Raw genomic sequence first — 21,292 nt, 5'->3', positions numbered from 1 at the left:
ATGTCCCATTAGGGAAACTGTCAATCTCTCTGCATAGGAAGCATAACTGATAGTAAATTTTATTCAGTATAGAGATCCCTGTCCAGAAACACAGGAAAATGCCTTTATCATATGGATATGCCTCACTTGTTTGAGATTAGAGCTTTAAATGAAAGCAGCCTGTTTGGAAGGGAATAAAGGATATCAGGAATTAAGCATATAGGTGAGACAACTCTCTTTGAATTGAACATTTGTAACTTTAAGGCAGCTGCTGACTGCAAACCCTGGCACAGAGGTAGGCAGAGCACTCCTTGGTGCTGTGTAGCCCAGGGTACAACTATCTCCTGTTGAGATTCAGAGCCCTTCAGCCAAAGCCACGGTGCTTGCTGTGTGCCAGCTCCTACCCAGCAGTAACCGAGAAACAAGTGATCTTTCATTTGCCAAGCAGTAAAACCCACACAGAACAATTACCGAGCAACAGCCAACGTGCTGCAAATCTAAAGTTGTTTCACAGCCATCCTCTCAGCGGCAGGAGATTTGCTGGCTGTGTTTCAGAGATCTGGACCAGCCTGGATCCGGAAGATGCCACGTCACAGTACAAGGACGGGTCTCACAGAAAAGCTCTTCTCCCTCCTTGCTAGGCACCCCTGAGCAAAAGGGGAGTTGGAATGAAAGACTTGAAATCAAATTCCTCAGAGTTCTCATTCCCAGCATCTTTGCCTCTGTGTGTGTGAGCTCGTGGCACCATGACCACTGAAAACAGCACCACCACCCTAGTTTGCAGTCTAGGACTGGGTTGTCTACACAGTTCTGCTCGGAGGGAAAGGAATCCAACTCTGGTAAGGTTATCATGGAGTAAACCTTGATAACCTTAACCTTGATTACTCTGCAACCTGCTTCAAGCACCATGAGCCACAGTATTTAGCATCCTTTCAAAAAGTAAGGTCATACAGTAGAAGACGATGCTCTGAAAAGCTGTCTAAACTGCCTTGGATGAAGAATGACAGCCGGAATACTCTGAGAAAATAGCTGGTTCCCCAGCAGCATAGCTCTTGGCATGGCTCCAACAGGTTTGCTCACTGCTGTCCACATTTGTTCTGGGAAACAGTATGGACCTGTCTGGGGTGACACTCAGCCCAGCCTTCCTCACACAGCCAAATAATAGCACAAAACAGAGTAATAGGAGTACGGGATACCCCAACTGGCTTTTAACAAGGACTTTACTGAAGACAGAGTCCCCATGTCAAAATTCCTTATCCAGAAAGGTGCTGTACTTGATAAATGACTTTGTTCTGAACACTTAGGAACTGAAGAGGGGAATTTCATACACTTTCATACACTAGTTATGATTTAAAGTCATCCTGTCTCCATTGGGTCTGAGTCATGTCAGACAGGGATGGCAACATGGTGACTGAATCTCCTGCTGTATGGATCAACGGGTCTAAATACCTCTGATACAAACCACGTACAGGCCACAGCTGCCATAAAAAGCCAAAATAGTTCAATCAACAGCATATCGTTGCCTTATGTAAAGCCATAGGATGCAAAACTATTGCCCACCAGCAATCTCCCATCACCTCTTTCCCAACCTACTTACTCTCCTCCACGTGAGGATTCTTCAGTCTGAGTAGCTGTAAATGAAACACAACCATAACGGATGAAAAACTGAAGTCTTCAACACCTTCACTTGGATTTTTATAGGAATGGTTCACTTCAGTGTTCAAAAGTTCTCTGTGTCACAGTTGCCAAGAAATTATTAGATTTCAGAGCCAAATTAACCTTTAGCCTAATGAAACTGAATCCACTGACACTGCTCGTTGGTGAGCCAAATTATTAAAAAAAAAAAATCTGTCTGTAACAAGTGCTAACTTATGCCCCGTTACTACAAAACATGGACTAACTTGTGGCAGACATCACTCCCAAATTTAAATTTATTCTAATTGAAGCCAGCTTAGGCTAAAAAAATGTAGATTTGGGGTTGTACAGGCCAAATTTCTAGCAGCATATGAAAAAAAAGTCTTAAAAACTGTCCAGATTTAAGCAAAATCAATCAAAATGTTTTTGTTTTTAACCAGGACATAAAACTACTTGTGCATTAACACTGTTCCCACATTCCTCGTAGTAGTAAATTACAAGGTGCTTTCCTTGCTTTCCCAAGCCCATTTCTTATTTTATCTCTTGATTTTTATTCTCTCTTCCACACTTTCCTCTCCCAATTACAACTTTAGACATTAGAGGGGAAAAAAAGTCACAATGAATCAGATGGTTGGTCCATGAGGTGCGATTCAGTACCATGCCAGACTGGAACACCACTCGTTTATACACAGAAGTCAGCTGGCCACCCAGGCAAGAAACTTCACCCATAGCATAACTCCTCATTAGGCTCAGGAAGAGACTAGAAAAATAGGTTAAGTTTATGCATTTGTCCTGGGAGAAAGTATTAATCCCTCAAGATTCACATTTGTACTACATTTTCAACTGACTGCTTCTCAAGCAACAAATTCTTCTAAATTTTCAAGGTGGTGAGCAGTTAAGCAACAGAGTTAAGTTAACCTAAAAGAAGCAAGGTCTGCCTGAAGGCACGTGCAGTGCCAGGTTCAATTGAATCTCAGGATGAAAAGGTTTTCCTGATTTCCAGGTTTACACGTTTTGACCCTCTCGGTAATTCTGGCCAGAAACTTCAGTTTAAAACAAGTGCAGCATCACGTAGTGCCAATAGCTTTCCTACTTTCCTGACCAAGAATCACACTGCTAGATTTTTAATTTCAGATTCCTGCAGACACAGCCTGTGAATTAGCATTCACTGAAGTCAAAAGGCAAAGTTCGCTGGGAACATTCATGGGATCACATCAGATAACCTATGCCCATGGAAAGAATATGATGAGTTAGGAAGGTGGTTTCTCAAGCACTGGTCCAAGATGTGTTTCTTACAGAAGTGTTAAAGCAGGTTAGTTTTAGTAACTCTCCCTTTGATTTCCATGAAGGCAGAAACTGGGTATTCTGTATATTTTTTGAGAGGTTAAAGGCATAGGTGAGAAACCTGAAATGATTATGGCATAAGGGAATGAAGACAGGGATAAGAATTTCTGCACGTGTGCAGTTAAGGAAAATATCGAGTCTTACAGTTCATGATTCAGCAACCCTTTCTAAATATCCTGTTGTACATTGTGTGATCTCTCAAAACAGGTTTTAGATAACCTTAGTGCAGCAGGATAGTGTGCGCCTGCAATCTGTAAGAACATTCCACTCACCTCTACAAGAGCAAAATGAATTTTGAATAAGCCTTCTTGTTTATCATACAGATGCATGCTGTTTACTTATTTAGAAGTCTGTTCTCTCCTCTTCCTGCCCAGATAGGTACTCGGGAACTGCTGCACTCCTTTAATACAGTTGGAATATTTGAAGCACGAACCAGAAGATAATATTGCACATACTGTTTTGTTAGGTGTTTTATGATAGATTATACTCATTAAACCTGTGATTACTGTTTGCATTTATTGTGTTCCAAAGAAGGATTACAAAACAATTACCAATCCTACAGACCTGCTAGAAGGCTTAATTGCAGATTTGCTGTATCCGCACCACAAATTAAAAAGCAGCAAGTTACATTCTTTAGGCAAAATTAAGGTTTGCCCACACATACATGCACATTTTTTTTCCTAGATCCTGTATTTTACCATACTTTATTATACAGTCCTGATATATAAAAAAAACTTTTTTCTATACTCTACACTATGCTTCAGGAATTAGAAAAGGAGAAATAAATGGAGCTGTACAAGCATTTTAAATTATTTACTGTAGTAATAGTCATTGCTAGTGGTACCTCTGCTTATTTGAGCAGTCTTCTTTAACTTACTGGTAGACGGAAGATCAAAGTCCATCCAAGTATTTCTGCTAAGTTTTCTAAGGCTTGCACAGAATGATTTGGCTACATGGTGTCCAATTAAAGAAGTCAAAACACTTCTAAACGTATAAAAAAAATAAGCTTAAAGGCCATGGCAACATGGAGTCTGAAGAAAGGGATGAGAGCAGAAATTAAAAACAAACAAACAGGCACCACCTTTTCTCCAGTAGCTACGAACATGTCTTCTGCATGTCAGTAAAACGTCAGCTTTCCTCCTTCTGAAGGTTGATGCTATTTATGCAGCACTTCAAAAGGATTTTACTTCAATTCAGCCTCAAACTGTGGTTTCCTCCCACCTAATTGGGAGTAAAAATGCTTCAGATTTGCAAGAGATTTCAAGCTTTTCCTCCCTAGCATAACGATCTTCCCGAAACATCCATGTCACATAAAAAGTGCAGACAAAACCGAGCTAGCAAGGTAGGAACTCACAGGGCCCATTTGAAAGGAGCTGTTCAACAAAGGCCTTGCAGTGCTGTCACTTCTCCTACATCAAGTAATCCAGCTCTAAAGCCGTGCTGCATGGGAATCTCTCTGAATCATCGCAAGTCAGCACCCACCAGCAGCCCTGAAACTCCCTCAGCATTTTTCCACCATGGTCCCCTGCAGTTAGCTTCTTTCCGTGTCTCAACGGTCTGCTGCCCTGGACCATGGGATATTTTTTTCCATTTAAGAAAGCAGCTGGCCACTAGCAACTCGTTTGCTACCTCGCTATTCAAATGTGCAATTATACAAGCTATAAATAAGCAGGTTTTGTGCAACAGGAGCCATATAACAGCAGTGCAGCTATGCTGAGACAGAAAGGGACACAGGTAACAACTGCTAAGCATCCAACAGCTCACGGACCTGGTTTTGCCTTCCAATAACCTAAAGCACCTTCCGAGCCCTGTGGTCTATCTCTTGCTATGAATTCTCTCACAGTAGAGGGGAAGACCATTTCCAAACATCAGGAACAGCCAGCATGCATATGCACCCAGTATCTGCAGTCTATCAAATAAAAAACTATTTTCTCGGTCTTATCTAGCCATTGTTTTAATTGCTGGCAAATTCCCTGCTCAAATTTTGCAAGGTGGTGCAAATTACAACAAGAAATCCATTTTCAGTTATCTCCAAAGGGTATTTTTCAAGAGCGCCTTAACAGGAGCTCATCATACCTGTGAGGCTAATGAATTTCTGTTTCGGTATGCGATTTCCTTTCGAGGCAAGCAGTCACAATAGATGGAATTTGCCAAGGGAAGAAGGAAAGTGGCCTTTACCTCACAGCCCTGTGGAGACAGCAGTCAGACAGAAGACGGATGAAGAACACTGCTCTGATCCACAAAATCCCTCAGCCTCAGTTTATAAAACACACTTGTGACTAAGAACTGGGGTGATGCAGTTGAGAGGAAGGGGGTAGGTGTTTTCTCCATTACCGGCAGTATTTATAGGAGGGACACCACAAAACTTCACAACAGCTTTGAGACTGAGGGAAGGCTGATTTAAGCCAACTGAGGAGCTCTCCCCCCCTCAGCCTGTATATTATGCACTGTTGTGTAATCAGCATTAACTTTCTGTAAAATATCTCATATGGACATCCAAAACAAGCAGACGTCGCAGACACTAACCAGGTATTTCAGTGGCAATTCTGCCATGAAATGCTGCCAGCAGCACTAAAGGCAATGAAAACACTAAGGAAATTACAAAAGCAGCAGCTGATCTGTAACACAGACAAGCACTATTCTTTGTTAGTAGCAAAGATGGGAAAATTGCAAAGAGGAAGTTCAAGACTAAGAAACTCATTTCTCCAGCCACTAATATCAAGCAGGCAAGATCAGAAAGGCTTCAACCACAGTTGATAACAGCTCCTTGCCTCTTGACCTCTCTTGGAAACCACAACTGAATGACCAACTGTGGGAGATAAAAAAAAAAAAAACACAAGCAAAGAATTTTCACCTTGAGTTTATCAAAGGAAGACCGAGAGCTAAATGAATCAGTATGCCATCATAAGCAAAATGTGGTTCTTTACTTTCCTTGTCATTACTGGGTTATAGGGAACATTATCGCTGGACCTGCCTTTCAAAAACACACCCTGCTATTTGAGAAGAACATCTGGACACTCCTATCCAGGAAGAGCTTTAGGACAGGCATCTTGAATAGAAAAAATCCCTAAAATGCTCCTGTCATTCCTCTCAACTACATTTGGGCTTCTGAAGACTCCATTACTTGCGTGCCCATACCACAGACAAGAATTTCATGAGCTTCAGCTGGCACCAAGAACTTACAGCACATGTTACCATTGCCTGACCTAAAAATTCATTCCCATGGTGGATGAGGTTTTTTAAGCTTAATTCTAAGCAAAAAGCACGTGTTCAAATTTAAGAATAAGCCATCGACTTCACCAAAACTTTTTGTACCAATGGTAACATCAAACAGTTCCCACAGAGGGAACAAACCAATAAATAGTGAACAAAAACATGGGTTGAATTTACCAAAGGGGGAAGTGACATTAGCAGCTTAAGGGTACCAGAATGCAAAGTTACACTACAGCTGTCTTAAGCAAGAGGTTGCCTGTTCCAGTTTTCTCTGTTCCCATTTATTTTGCAGAATTTCAGTACAGCTTTGGGAGCTAATAGGGAAAAGAAAGGCAGGTTGCAATACTTTTGTTAGGCTTAAGTACCAAACTGATGTCATATGGCTGAGCTTCACCGTATCCTCAGCTCATTCTGTAGGAAAGCATGGTTGCACCCAGCTGCAAAAGAGGAAGAGTTGTCACTTCTACCCACAGCCTCCCCTCCTCAAAAAAAAAAACAGCCTAAGCAACTATGAGCATACCAGCAGTCAAATGTCTCCCTGCTTTGAGCTTCCAGTGTCTGCAAGACTCTAAACCATTCTTCCAACTAGCTGTCTCTACAATCAATCGGTACAGTCTTTAAAAGAGAGTTTGAGCTCTCAGCTGGGAGTACTGCAGTCTAATGTTGTCTGCTCTATTTTGGTCCAGACTGCCTTTTCAGGTCCCTTATCACAAATCTCCCAGCGCACAAATCTTTGCTGGGATCCGAGCTTTCTGGTTTATCCCACAGCTTATAAGTCGTGCTCATCATTTCCTCACCTACCCACTGCTGTGTGATTCGGCACGCATTTCTCCCACACCTGCATTCCCACTAGCATTTAGTATCTCAGCTCAGTGCTTAGAAGCTGCTCTGACCTGCTGCCCACACAACAAACCTGGCCAGGCTGTGCTGCCAAGGGCTTGGCTCATCACACTGTCCCAGTCAGTCTGCAAATGTTGACAGCCACTCGCAACGTCTGGGCCTCCGACTTTATTTTACTTCGAAAGGGCAACACAGAGATCTGGTCTACTCTGTGAACAGGAGGTGTTCAAGGAAGCCAACAGAAATTGCTGTAGAAGATACACCATGTATATTCTTACAGGTCCGGCAGGAGACACCTTAATCCCAGCCTTCAAATTAAATGTGTGGATTTTTCCCTTGACTGGATTCTGGTATTGTTCCTGCTAGCAGGGCCATAGAATTTCCTCTGCCCATGATATGAACCAAAGCATCAGTCTGGAGATGGACCTACATAGATCAGACATCCTTACAATTTTATTCAGCCAGATAGGATTTCGGCATCTGTCTATTCATGGGGAGAGTGTTTCTGTATTCTCTTTACCTTATTTGAAAGAATTGAAAGCTTGAAAATTCAGCCTAAGCTAATCATTTTACTTGCATGACTAGACAGTTGCCACCTTGTCAAGTTGGATCTTAGCATCTGGAACTAGGAAAGACACTTCTAGTTAGTTTGCCAGGAAAATTAATGTTAATAGCAGCAGTCAGCCACACCAAATCCTTGTGAGATGACCCAAGATTTAGCTGGGACTTGCTCACTGAACATCGGGTTCTGACTCACAGAACTGTGCCACATCTGCGGAAAGGAATATCCTGCCTGGAGTAGCCAGGAAGAGCTGTAGGAAGTCAGATTTGTGAATTTCAGCAGACAGTTGTTGACACTCACTACCTGCCAAGAGTAATACAGAAGCAAAGCATTGTTTTACCTCCAAGGTTTGAAACGCTTTCCCTCACCTCGTGTATTTTTGAAGAATAGACAGCAAATAGCTCTGCTGCCCCTATATGAGTCACGAACGGCCTCCCCAGACACTGGCCTCGGTGTTGTCAGGCCTGGGGTCACAAGTAGATTTGAGGCAAGTAGACACCAATGTGCTTTTATTTCCATGGTGAGAACAGAGTGGCAATTTGATCTCACCCAAGATGACTATTCATTTCTGAAGTGGTTTATAAACATCAACGGTTTGCAATTAGCAACGCTCTCAATTGATAGACAAGATGGACCATTACTGCCATTTGAGGGAGGCAGGGGAAATGGAGAACGAAAGGGAAAAGGTAGATTTATGTGGCCCACACAAAACCGCAGCAGCAGCTAAAGAAAACTAAGTTGGACTTTCAGACCCATCTTGAAAACCTCATTCTGCCTTCATCTAAAAGCCCACACATCTGCAAGCTACATCACAAACCACCACGTGGACCCACCACTGCGATTTCAGAAGTAGCACAGCCATATCCATATGAATCCATGCTCCATTTAAGTAGGCACTCACCATGTTATCACACAAATACAGCCAGCCTCATTCTGGACACATGCTGTTGCAGACCCAGGGAACTTGGATATCTCTGTACTGTGTTCTCCAACGACTCCATTCAGATATTACTCCAAGCTGATCGAAATATTTATCTGTAGAGTCAGCAAGTCACAGTCTTACTCTTTAACCTCATATTTTTCAGAAGAAAACAAAAAGAACTTGTTGAAATTGTTAAATTTAAATGTTACGTATGATCTTCTGCATAGCAGTCAACATACCACGTACACGTTGATGGATTTTCTTATACCACTTCTGACAGGCAGTAAGTTTTTGTCTTACACATGAAAAGCACAAAGCAGAGAACTTTCAACATTCCTTGCTTCCCCTGTCTTAAACACAGTATATTCCTTACTTTTCCTTTTCTTCTTTTAATTAATTTTTAATGATTTGCTTCCCCCTTCCCTTAGCAGGGAGCATAGAGGACGTGGTCAAAATTGGTTCCTACACCTTCACCTCCAAGAAGATCCACCCTCATCCATTAAACGTAAGCAAAAATGCTAACATTAAAAGGGACCTAGCTGTTTAAGATGTCAGGCACCTTTCAATGCCCACAGCCTCCAGGGGCTTAGTACCCCACAGAAAACACTCAGCAGCTTAAAGAAAATCACCCTCATTAGAAAAGCATTAAAAACAAAAACAAAGGAGGGGAAAAAATGAAAAAAAAAAAAAAAAAGAAAAACCACCACCACAGTTTGGACACCTAACAGAACAGAACCATTTAAAAGAGAAAGAATGACATTTTAGTAAAATTTTGTATTCTCAGATGAAAGCAACCAAGAGAACTCATTAACACTTCTCAGAAATCACAGTTCACACACCCTTAAAAATAACAAGCCCCAACAGCCAAACAAAGATAGGAATTTGTAAGCTATAAACAATTTGCTTTTAATTAGCTCAGGCAGAGCAGCATGTCAACCCCACTCTTTCACTTACCATTCCTGAGACAGCTCAAGCAGCAAACGGGCTGCATTACATGCCCACAGCCCGCTGTGTTACTCTGCTGAGTAACTCTGCCCTGCACCCAGTACAGCCGTAGCAAGCACAAGAACAGAGCAGGGCCTGGAAATCTGCGGAACTGAGCCCTTACTGAAAGGGTGCTATGCATGTCCTAAGGAAAACCAGCTCCCACTGGCAGTTTGAAGCTAGAGCTTTAAGAAAAGGACAGTTTTTAATGAACATCCTAGTCCATTGGTTTTATATATATATAAGTGCTTGGGGCTTGTTTATGTAATAGCTGCATACCACTAAAGCTGTTATGCTTAGACAGTTCACAAACAGCACATACAGTAGCAATAATAATAGTACCTGCTTCTACACAACGTTCTGCTCCAAGGATATTTTGGATCTGCTCCAAGTTCATTTATGTAGGTGATACATAGTACGTGCAGGGATGCACATTTCATTTTTTCTGCCCTTTGCTCTCTACCTCCTAAAGTCCCTGGAAAAATCTTAAAGAATTGGTGTCAGGTACCCAACATCTTGCTGTAGTCAGCTGTACACTGATATACAGCTGAACACATGACCCGGACAAATACAAGTGACCTGGATCTACTTCCCCTGCCATCATTTTTATGGTGCCCACAAATTATACCTCAGAGCAATTATGCATCTTCCAGCTCTTTTTGCAATAACTCAGCACAAAGTTCTATAAAGAGCTTGTTCCAGGAGTCCTTTAGAAACACTGAAGACACAGAAACACCAAAACACAGAAGAGCAAAGCAATTCAATTCTCTCCAAGGATTCCCAGTGTGATGCACGATACAGTCACTCCCTTTTTAGAGCCAAGCGTTTTGTTCCTTCAAAAGCTTTTGGCTAGCAAGTCTCCCTCATACTTGCCTTTAACCCAGTGGAAGCATGAGTGGCTATAGGATGCCAGTAAGAACCAGCTGTTCTGTTATAATCACCCTTAAGAGTACTCCTTCAATCTATTTAGTGCACATCTTCATCAGCTATAGAAATTACAATTTTTAAAGCACGTTTTTGCCTAGCCCTTCAAAAACCTCACACAGCCCTGTTAGCCGCCTGAACCCAGCTGGGAGAAGCTGTGAAGGTAATTTCTACAGCTAACAGTTTCATGCACACCACCTGGGCTGGGGGCACTGCCTAGGCTTATGCTCGCAGTTCACACCACCGTGAGCTGTTTTCATCGAGTTATAGTTCACATTTGCTACAGCTTACATGTTTACAACACGTGCTGCAGCATATACGTTTTTAATTACCTCACCCCATGGATATACTCCAACTTGGTAAGTCTGTTATGTGCCTAAGCCCTTCTTTCCCGCACTATCAGGGATATTTTATGTTACTTTTTTCCAATTCTTTACAGTGTGCACTCCAAACCTATGTGGGTTTACCAGAAATCAGAGGGCAGGCATGACAGACAGTAGTCACCCACCTATTACATTTGCCCTTTCCCAGTCTAGATAAAACATAACACTTTTTCCATTTTTCTTCTACCAAGGCATCATCCAACTGCCGCGTTATCTCTGCTTTCTCAGTATATCTGCCCCCAAACCTTCCAGCTGACTCTTCCTTAAGAAATACTTCCATCTTCCTAGCAACCACACTCTCGGCCCCAGGCCCTGGCATCTCCTCATTAGTTTCTCACCAGTTGCTCCAGGATTCACCCTCTGGCAGCCTCCAATTCTCTGTAACAAGTAGCAACTCCTCAATTCCCTCCACAACAGAAGCAGTAGGTGCTGTGCCATCCCCTTCAAATACTGAAATTTCATCATCTTCCCTTCCTTGCACCCACTGATGGGGACTTTACCTTGCAGACTCTGAGCTGAGCCTGTCAGTCCTGGGAGCCACGTAATGTGAAGACTTCTGTTGATGCAGCATCCAGTGAGACTTCAGATGATCAGCTGAGCAGGTTTCTATCTCCTTTGCTCTCAGTGAATACCAAATAGTGCCCAGACGAGCTAGTGCCTTCCATCAGCTCCCATCCTTGGCTGTCTTTCTTAAAGAAACTGATTGTTGTTATTTAAAGTACAAAAGTACAACATTTCTTAGCCTTAAAAATGAAGTCACTACTCACAGTGCAAGGGGAAAGCTCTACTTGAATCATCTTTCACCTCACAAGCCACAAATCACTGAGTGTTCATAACAGTAAATCTGGACTAAATGCTGCAATTAAATTTATGGAAATAAAAGTAATTATAATTATTATTGTTAGTGTGGTGCAATTATATTATTAATCATGCCTTCTCTAATCATGATTGCTCTTACTTTAATTTCTGGCATTGGCTAGTCTTTAAATACTTTTTCTCCTCCTTCAGAGGGAAAAAGACTGGGAAAGTTAATTTCCTGTAGTTTGTAGCAGCACTCCTCACAACCAGCATTTCATCACCTACCAGCAACTGGCCAAAACTATCCTGTCCTGATCTGCTAATACAGCTTCACTAATCATGTTTGGTATGCTGTTCAGGAGACAAAAAGAGTAGATATAGCTGGGGGGAAAGCAGGATTTGTGGTGCATGGAGTGTCTTTATGTAGTTATGGGCTAAATTTCCTACCAACTCCAATATTTTCAAGTTTCTCATGAACTGCAAACAGGGATGCAGTTTTGTTTTGCTTTCAAGACCCAGCATGTTTCTGAACACAGAGCATATTCTCTGAGCCCTCCAGGCTAGGAACTTGGTGGGCATTTCACATGCACACAGGACAAGTAAAATGTCAAATGTGATTACAGCTCCAATTGTTGCTCTATAGGTCTCTTGGTACCTATGCTTTTGTCTAAGCCCCAGGGCAAGTATGTCCTGGAGAGTCAGTCAGTCCCAGGCAGCCCGGTGGTTTAAAGCAAACAATTACAGATTTGCTGGGGAACTACTTCCTTGCCAGTAGAAATTGGAGTGGACACAAAAAGACAAGAGGATGGAGGACAAATGTCACTTACCTAGGTCTCATCCCAGTATGGAGTCAAGATGTATCCGGACATGAATCTGGTTACCAGCTAAGAAGTACTCTTAAGTTGCACCGGTGAGATCTGCCTTATAAACGGATTGACAGCTCTCTGCTGCGTTTTACTCTATGAGCTTTCTCCCCAGCACAGCCAAGTAGACTAGGAAATACGCCATAAGCTTGTAGGCTTCTCTGTGTAGTCTCACATTTGATGTATGACCAACTAAGAAGTGATGCTGCAATCCAGCAAGGGATTAAAAAGTCTTCAAGAACTATGACTCACAAGGTTTGCAGAGAGTGTGTTGAATCAATATTACATCATGCTGCTGGAGTACCAAATCTTATCCTTCATATATTATACAAAATGCAGGTTCTGCTTGCTGTGATCATCATTAGCCTTTCAAAAGATAGGAGCTTTACTCTCAATGAACAAGCAAAAGTTCTTCGTGTCATCCTTTTTCACTGTTTGGTAGAACTGTTTTGTATTATCTTGTAGCTGCACATTCAACTCTGAAAGAAAAAAAGATGAGTGTGTTAAGTTGAACTAAAGAGTGAAGATGTTAGTCTATAGGCAGCTGTTACCCCAAATGTGTTAGAAGACAGTTATGACAGAAGAAATGTCTGTAGCTGTATGTATGTAGACAAGCAACCATAGATTTAGCTATGATTTGAAAAGCAATAAAATGCAAGAAATGGAGAAGTAATTTTTATAGACTGATTTAAAAAAAAAAAAAAAAAAGGAGAAAGAAGAAAAAGTACAGGTAACATAATATACCTCATCTAATTACTTACCAATTCAGCAGAACTTGCAGCTTTGATTTCACTAATGTACCAATCAGGTGAGAAATTGCAAAACCTCTAGTGAATGGAGGACAATTTCTTTGTTGGCACAGAGAACCATGTTTTTTTAAATACAAGAAGAACATTAATCATGATAAAATCATTTTTTGCACTTGGGTCTGCTGTTTGTAATAGGAAATTTCAAGCAAATCACACCATAACTTACTTTTAATGAACACTTAACTATTGCAAATCACTACCAACATTTTTACAGCCAAGAGGGGATCTGTATTATCTAACTAACAGCTTATTAAAATGGTCAAGAGCTTCCTATAGACTGTAAGAAGTATCTGGAAGTTAGAGATTAAAAGAGACAGTACAAATTCTGTAATAATCTTTACTTGAAGTAATTGTTTTCAGTATATGAAAACCTGAGAAACAGTTTCAACAACTCAGTATCACACACAAATTTGATTATCACAAATATAAAAGAAACACTCTAAAAAGGTTTTCATTACAATTAAGTCAGCTTAGTGGAATTCATGGCAAAGACAAAAAAGTACAAATCAGTGAAGCAGCAATAACATTTTGTCTTACAGAAACAACTTGAAGATGATTTAACGTTTTCTAGACAGTATTTTATTGTTGTATTTACCAAGACAAAAACTCTATTAGGTTTCACCAATGAATTGGAAGAGTGGATTTCAGTGCAGTTTCAGTATCTTTAAGGCCAATGACATAAAAAATATTTGGTATTTTCTAAGTACATTTGACTCATATCAGCTCATTTCATGTTTCTTCTAATTAGATTGGTTTTCTCACCACTTAGTGATAGAGGAATGCCACTGTGCATGGTCTCTTCTCAAGAACCAGTCTATTCAGAAATGACTACTGCTCTCTCTCCAATTGGCTAGCAAAAGCTAGATATAAATATAGATTTTTTTTTTTTTGTCTATGATTGTCTATACCGCTACTATTCTAAATAATTAAAAAGCTGTTATAATAACTAAATGCTTTTATTGGAAATTATTAGTAGATATTATTTTCTTTTTAATAACTAGGGCATTGCCAAGACCAAACACGTGACTAATTCTGGCAACTTTGTCAGCCCAACTGTATCTTCTCAGCAAACTGAATCATGATGGGTTCCTCCTCAGCACTTACTAAGATGATAAAACAGTAATTTAGAATGGGATAGAGGTAACTGCATTTTAAAATGGAAAAAAAAGATGTAGAAATTGGGGGGGTTGATAAACTTAGAAGAAAGCATAGTGACCGTAATAGGGGCTACAAAACATGTAACTACATTATCTTTTTCAAAAATATTAGGTTGAAAAAAAAAAAAAAAAAAAAAAAAGGCAATATCAGGTACAAAAGAAATGTATTACGGATTAAACCCTAAAAATACAATGTAACCCTGTCTGTCTTTGACAGATGTATTCTATCTACTGCTAGCAGACGTGGCTTTCTGTCTAGTTTTCATCTTAACAACCTTTGTCAACTTATCACACCAGTACATTTTGAGTTGAACTGCAAGATAGGGAGAGGGGAGTTTCTTCTAGAATATCAGAGAGATAACTTGTGCATCAAGTATTGTAAGAACTGATAAGCCAGCTACAGTGTTCCTGGAAACTTCGGGATGTTTGATAGAGTAAAAGTCAATAGCTAAAATATGCATTGGGTGCATATGCACACGTGAAATGGTTTGCTGGCACCCACCAATACTTACAGATTAATTGTTTACAAAGTTAGTGTCCTTCTCCTTGTGTATTTCTGGTGTCTGAAATAAAACACGTGTTTCTAGAGACAGCATTTCTCTATCTTTTCTCTTATTTGAGCTTCCATAGGGGAATTCTGAGCAATTTTGATCCTTTTGGAAAAGAACCACAGCATGCATGTCTTCTTGCACCTATCACTTGGGCTGGTGCAACACTCTTAAGGGATCAGCTACAGCTGACTACTTCACACAACTGTAGAGGGGAGAGGGAGACTCTCTTGTTATAAGCTTTTTTTCTTAGACTTCTGTCTAAACAATTTTCACCTGGCTTATGCTGGTAGTTCAATTATTTTTTTTTTTAATTTAAAGTAATCTGAAAGACTTCTCAAATTCTACTCCTTGGCATTATTGTCTAGAGTTAAAAGAAAAACAAACTCAATCCATATTCTCAATTTTCCTACAAGTTGCATGTCCGGAAGAGTTAAACTTGCCTCTGTAAGTAGCTTCATTAGAATTGCATGTAGTAGAAAAACAGTCACTTAAGACTTATCTCCCTGGATCTCAGTCTTCCTTAAATTTACATTACCAAGACACTACAATAAAATGCAAAACAACGTGCAAATATGTAAATCTGTTCACCTATCTTCAGGTAAAATCAGTGATTTCTTAAAAAGAATGTTTCCAAAAGACAATACAGAAATTAGCACACATTTGATTCTCTATGTGCATAAAATGGGAGACATTTACACTGCTGTTATTAGCATAATTGAATGTAACTTTTGAATGTTCAAGCCATCTGTAAACTATGTAGATTTGGTTTGGTACATTTTTAACTGAAGTAACACGAAGCTTCAAGCCAGATGCAAATCTAGATGGAGCAGCAGGGTAAATACTTCAACATATAGAAGACCACAATGAATTCCAGACTACTCTTAGAATGGGGCTGATATTTAATTTAGCTGAAAATTTGAGAGCAAATTTTCAGTTTAAGAGGCGCTTTAAATCTTTACTCAGTAAAGATCTCATTGAAATGTCAAAAGCAATAACCCTAAACTTTAAGTACCAATTTATTTTTTTCAATTCATTTTTCCTGAAACCATAGACAGTAATCACGTATTACATTTTTGACAGGTTATCCCACAGACCATTTCACTTTTCTGCATTTGTTTTCTTCAAACAACCAGTGGTGCTCTAGGGTTTATACTTCATCCATATTGTTGCTCTTTATACACTTTTTGCTCCAAAATCAATTGCTATTCCCTCCTTAGACTGTTTTATAGGTGTGTTGTTGTTTTTTTCCTCTCTGACTTTAGTGAAATTTACTAAATTGTGTCTTGAATCATGAGGCACATCATGAAAAAGAGAAAAAAATATGACAGTGATCTAAGAGTGCTAACAGAGAATGGTTTCCCAAGTGTATGTTAGCCAGATAATTAGATCTATGGAAGCAACAAATATGAAAGCAGATAAGAGCCCTCTGAAGTATGTTATATACTGAATTTGCACCACTGTTGAAAAGAAGGCTGAAGAGATGGCAGAACGTAAGATGAACAGTGTTACATACATGTATTACATCAACATTAAAAGGAATATCAAAATCTCTCTCTCAACTGTTTTCCAAACTTTTAGGGAGTAACTTACTGCAGTCTTATCTGTCACCAAACAGCAATGTTTTGAGTATTTGCTCATGCTTCTTCCTCCCTGAATGTAACAGCAAAATCGAGGAAATCACTGACAGGCCTAGAATTAGAATTGATCCATTTTATATGTACTGGACAAACATTCTACTGAAGTTTATATAGACAAACCAGGTTTTAGAGAAATCAAAAATCTTTCTTACCTACTAAATATTCCACTAGCAGGAGCAGCATTTTGGTTTGTAACTAAAACACTAGCCTGAATATCAGGGGTTGTGCCATCTCTAATCTGACCTATAATCTAAAAGTAGTTTATTGCAATGATATGTTTGTCTCATTTTTCCTTTCTTAGGGAGATGATAAAAATCAAGTCTCCCTTGCAAATTTTTGGATTTAAGGTTGAAACATTCCATGCCAACATCTTATTATAATAACCTGATGAACTAGGAATAATCAAATAACTTTTAAAAAAGTTACTGAGCATTCATAGTTACTACAATACATACTTGGGATACATGAGTAGCGTTTACAAGCAGGTTATATCCAAGGAATCAACAAAAGAAAGAATTAAAGGAAAAAATATGGAGTGTGTGGACTCTTCTTCACAGAAACTCAGAGGGCATAAGGTGACTAATAAATGTTGTTCCATATAGCAAATAACATAGATTACTATAATTACGTATTAAAGACTATAACACATTTTAACTTAAGTATAATTTACTATTCCTGTGTAGTTTCCCTTAAAAAATGCCTTTTTTTAATCAACAAGGCATTTAGAAAGTTATTTTTTCTAACATAATTAAAGATACGATTCAAATAAAACTTTAAATAAATCATTTACCTTATAGAAAATATATTTTAATAGTGAAATAAAAAATAAAGGATTTGTCCCTTTTGACTGGCAAGAAATACATTACGTAATTGTATTTTCCTTCAAGTTGGAAAGCTTCCATAAAAAACAATGCGAATGAAAGTAATTGACTACAGAATAGTAACACTTCTTTCAAAACTTAGCAGTGAGTGAAATAGGATATATTTGCATGAATTTCCTTACACACATCTTACAACAGCAGAGTAGCTAAATTGTTTATTTCAGAAGAATTCAAACATATAACCATGACTTCAGAAAGTTCATATGCAACAGATTGCAATAAAAGTTTGTATATTTTAGTAACACTTAACTTTCACCCAACTGCACACGAGAAAACTATTGAAATTACAAAAAAAAAAGCTTCCTGGAATGTTGATTTTAGCAGTTTTTCCTTTAAGTTCCACTTTGTACAACTAACAATACATCCTTTCAAAATTTTAACCCAAAATACTGATTTTTAAGAGGAATATCTGTGGAACTTGTATGTAAAACAAGATTATTTTCACAGAATATAAAATACTTGAAAAATTTTAAAATACTCAATGTTTCTAAAACATTATGGAGTTGATAAATTGTCATAATTTTAACACAGGTTCCCTCTAATTAAAAAAAGTGGTTCTCAAAATAAATCAACAATTCCCTAGTGCACACATAAAGAGAAAAGATCAAAAGCAGTAACTGGTATCTTTCCTTCCAGTGTTAATTAGTAATTAAAAATCTTAGCTTCATTAGTACCTACTTTGAAATAGTTTGATTTTTTTTTTTTTTTTTGATGGGGGAAGGGAATATTACACAGGCAAATCCTGCAACAGAAGTCATGAAAATTAACCAGCTTTGAAACTCCTTGCTTTCATCACAGTTTAAAAAGGATATGAGACTTCATTATTTTCTTTTAAATGAGAATTTTCCTTGAAGACCTCAGCTTTCATTTGGTCTGAGTTGCATGTACTTGCATATACACTACTTACTTCTACTGGCCAAGTAACACCCTTTCTCTATAACAGTTCAGGTATGTCTGATAATTTTAAGTAGAAACACAAATATGAGAATCGGTTCCTTAGTAGAGTATAAAAGTCAACAGCTCCTAGTATTTGGATTAACTGAAAGTCCTAAAAGAATTTCCTGCATTTGGAATGGGGGAAGAAGACTTGTCAATGTTTCAAAACCAAGAAGATTGAATGAATGTCCCTTTATGGATTTCAAGTGTCTTCCATTCGTAGTTTATTTGATGCCTTGAATATCGATTCCATTTTCACTTCCATTATCACAGCTGAATATCTCCTGCGTACAAGGTAATCAACAGTATAGCAGCAAACCCCGTTAGTAAACCAGCGTTCTGAATAAGGAAGAATGTAAGATCCGTCTTTCTTCCTGTCACTTTCTCTCTCAGCATATCATTCATCTCTGGGAACTGGAAAAAGGCATAATTTTAGGTAAGTATTGCCATCTTGTGGTAGCGTGTGTAACTTAGACCATTTAACAACAAACCGCTGCTTTGAACTGAGTATTAGAACTAACAGAGGGTGAAGGCAGTCACAGAACAAATCACCCTAGTTATCCTGAAAACTACGTCATCAAGAATGGAAAATTGAAATGATGTTTTGCTTTCCTCTGCTGTGATATCACCTTTTTGGCTCTCATGCAGATTTCTTCTTTTTAATTTGGGTCCAATTGTCGGTCTGTATGTTGCTAGGAGCAGCTGCCCTTGTATTGCTAAATATTGTGTTTCTTTCTTCACTAACACAGACAGAGAAATCCTCGATCAGGAAATGGAAGATTAGAATTCTTCTACTTTATTTATAAGCAAAAGAGGTGAAGCTGAAAACACAAACAGCCCCTCAGAAATAAGAAACCTGTTACAAACAGGTCTGTTGGGCTGATGAGGTAGTGATAAAGCAAGGAAGAAAGAATAGGAAGGTTGTGAAACTGGTAGCAATATACGCAATATTACGTTAGGGTGTGATGAAGGGATTCTTCCTTCCATAACAGGTGTCACAAGGGCACCATAATAGCAAAGGATGACTGTTAATTGCAGGAACAAAGATACTTCCTCTGAGAGCCAATGGAGGTGGTGGCAGATGAGCACTGGTGATAAAAGTCCCCATTAGCATGGGGCAATTCAGGGTATGTGTTTGTGGCAGATAAAGTCAACTGTAGTTGACTTTGACAAACATAAGTAAGCTTTAAACTCTTCTCCTGTGGCGAGAGTAGTATAGCCAGCGTGCAACGAAGACTCTAAAGTTCAGTCTCAGTTTAGAAGCCTTCTGTCAGAATGACTCAGAAGCTTTATCTTTGATCTCATAAGACAAAAAGAACTGTCGAAGCCAATGCAATTCTTGAAGAACAGATTAAGGTAAATGGGAAGTGGCCAAACCTTCCCAGAAATCATTCCACAGCTCTGTGATCCTCTTGCACAAGAGGCAAAGACAACAACAAACCAGATTAGCTTCATGCCATACAGCAAGGCTCATGTGTGCTCACACACCTCAGTGTACACATTCTCACATACCCACAGCTTCATCACACGGTTATCTTAATGACACAGAGGCTGGACTGCACCAGGAGTCCAGGAGAAAAAGGGAGGAAAAAAGAACAGCAAAAAGAAAAGAAAAGAAAAGGGAAAGGACATTCTAATTAATCCTACCTGCTTCTACAAGCAGACCAGAAAGTGGAAAGGCAAATCTCTGTACAGAGCACTTGCATACCCTATTTCAGACTTCTCAGGGGGAGAAAAGTTGAGACAGGTAGCTGATTCAATCGAAAAACCTAGAGAAAGAGATGCAGGAGAGGAGACAGATGGTGGAAGGGAGGGGAGAGAGAGAGTGCAGAACAACAGATAAGAAGAAAATAATGTTACCTACTTTGATGGATTTAATTAGAACAATTTTACGATGAGCCACTCTAAATTTATGCCATGAGTTTTGCACATCATAGTTGAGTGCACTACTATTTATTATAAGAGAGTGAAAGCAAATGAACAGCATTAGCAATTAAGGTACTGCAAATTTGTAAAAGAAGCTATTTACATTGTTCATTTAACTCTAAGATTACTACTTATGAAATCCTATGTTATTATCTCAACTACATTAGTATTTAATGTAATAGTCCTTATAACCTTGTAAGAGTTCTTAAATGCATGTAGAACCAAACTGGGGCCTCAAATCTTTTCAAATTCAGGCCTTACTCTGGTTCTACACTCAGATGGATTCTAATATGACAGATGGAAACAGAATTATTTTTTTATTTTATTTTTAATATATATATATATTTTTTTACAGATTTATCTGATCTTACAACACTGGAATTAAATATAATAAAGCTTTAAACTCTCATAAATTCTCTTTCATTTTGAGATAAAACATCATTGTAAGGAATTTACAGAATATTGCTGACTGCCTGGTGAAGCCAGATTAAATTCCCAACATCTAAACCTGATCTAGAATTTAGCACTATTTCTTTACCTTATGTTTTCTAATATACTTTCAAAAACAAAACAAAACAAAAAAAACTCAGTTTTGAATGAAGTTTAACAGATCACTGTTTTTTTGTGTTTTTTTTTTTTTTTTCTAAAGTCTGGACAAAGAAACTGGGGCTGGTACTGTTTAATTTAAACAGTATTGGAGTTTAAGTCAGGGTTTTCACCTAAACAATTCCAAAATTATTGCTGAAGTTACATAACATATTCCATTCAACTCTTAAAGAATTTTTAGTTTAATTTTACTTATTTTTTCTGCTTTTTTTTTAGAAGATGATTTCTGAAAAGACAAATGATTCATTTAATAACAATAATGTGAGATGCTCTGCCACTTCTTAAAATGCTGAAACAAAGTATTTAAACACTTTTCACTCTTGAATGAAACCAGCCCAAACT

The 21,292-nt window shown here is 38.8% G+C and overlaps 1 protein-coding gene and 1 long non-coding RNA gene across 11 annotated transcripts in view; both read right to left on the bottom strand.

Annotated features, from left to right (window-relative positions):
* Positions 1-11,607, bottom strand: part of LOC110352340 (uncharacterized) — a 39,078-nt gene extending 27,471 nt beyond the window's left edge. For 3 of the 6 annotated variants that reach the window (XR_011808854.1, XR_011808858.1, XR_011808856.1), the window contains exons 1-2: positions 11,287-11,606; positions 8,475-8,608 (exon numbers count right to left, since the gene is read on the bottom strand). This is a non-coding gene — a long non-coding RNA (uncharacterized lncRNA). Of the gene's footprint in view, positions 1-8,474; positions 8,609-11,286 lie in introns of all 6 variants that reach the window. The other 3 variants (XR_011808859.1, XR_011808857.1, XR_011808855.1) reach the window with 2 other exon arrangements.
* Positions 11,608-13,812: 2,205 nt separating this feature from the next.
* SLC39A8 (solute carrier family 39 member 8) overlaps positions 13,813-21,292 on the bottom strand; it is a 64,938-nt gene continuing 57,458 nt past the window's right edge. For all 5 annotated transcript variants that reach the window (XM_072036969.1, XM_038177855.2, XM_038177854.2 and 2 more), the window contains one exon: positions 13,813-18,832. In XM_072036969.1, coding sequence (XP_071893070.1) covers positions 18,686-18,832 — 147 coding nt within the window. In that variant the 3' untranslated portion in view covers positions 13,813-18,685. The remainder of the gene's footprint in view (positions 18,833-21,292) is intronic.

The sequence above is a fragment of the Anas platyrhynchos genome, chromosome 4 (assembly GCF_047663525.1).
Source record: "Anas platyrhynchos isolate ZD024472 breed Pekin duck chromosome 4, IASCAAS_PekinDuck_T2T, whole genome shotgun sequence".
Classification (NCBI taxonomy): Eukaryota; Metazoa; Chordata; class Aves; order Anseriformes; family Anatidae; genus Anas; species Anas platyrhynchos.
This window is presented reverse-complemented; position numbering and strand designations above follow the sequence as displayed.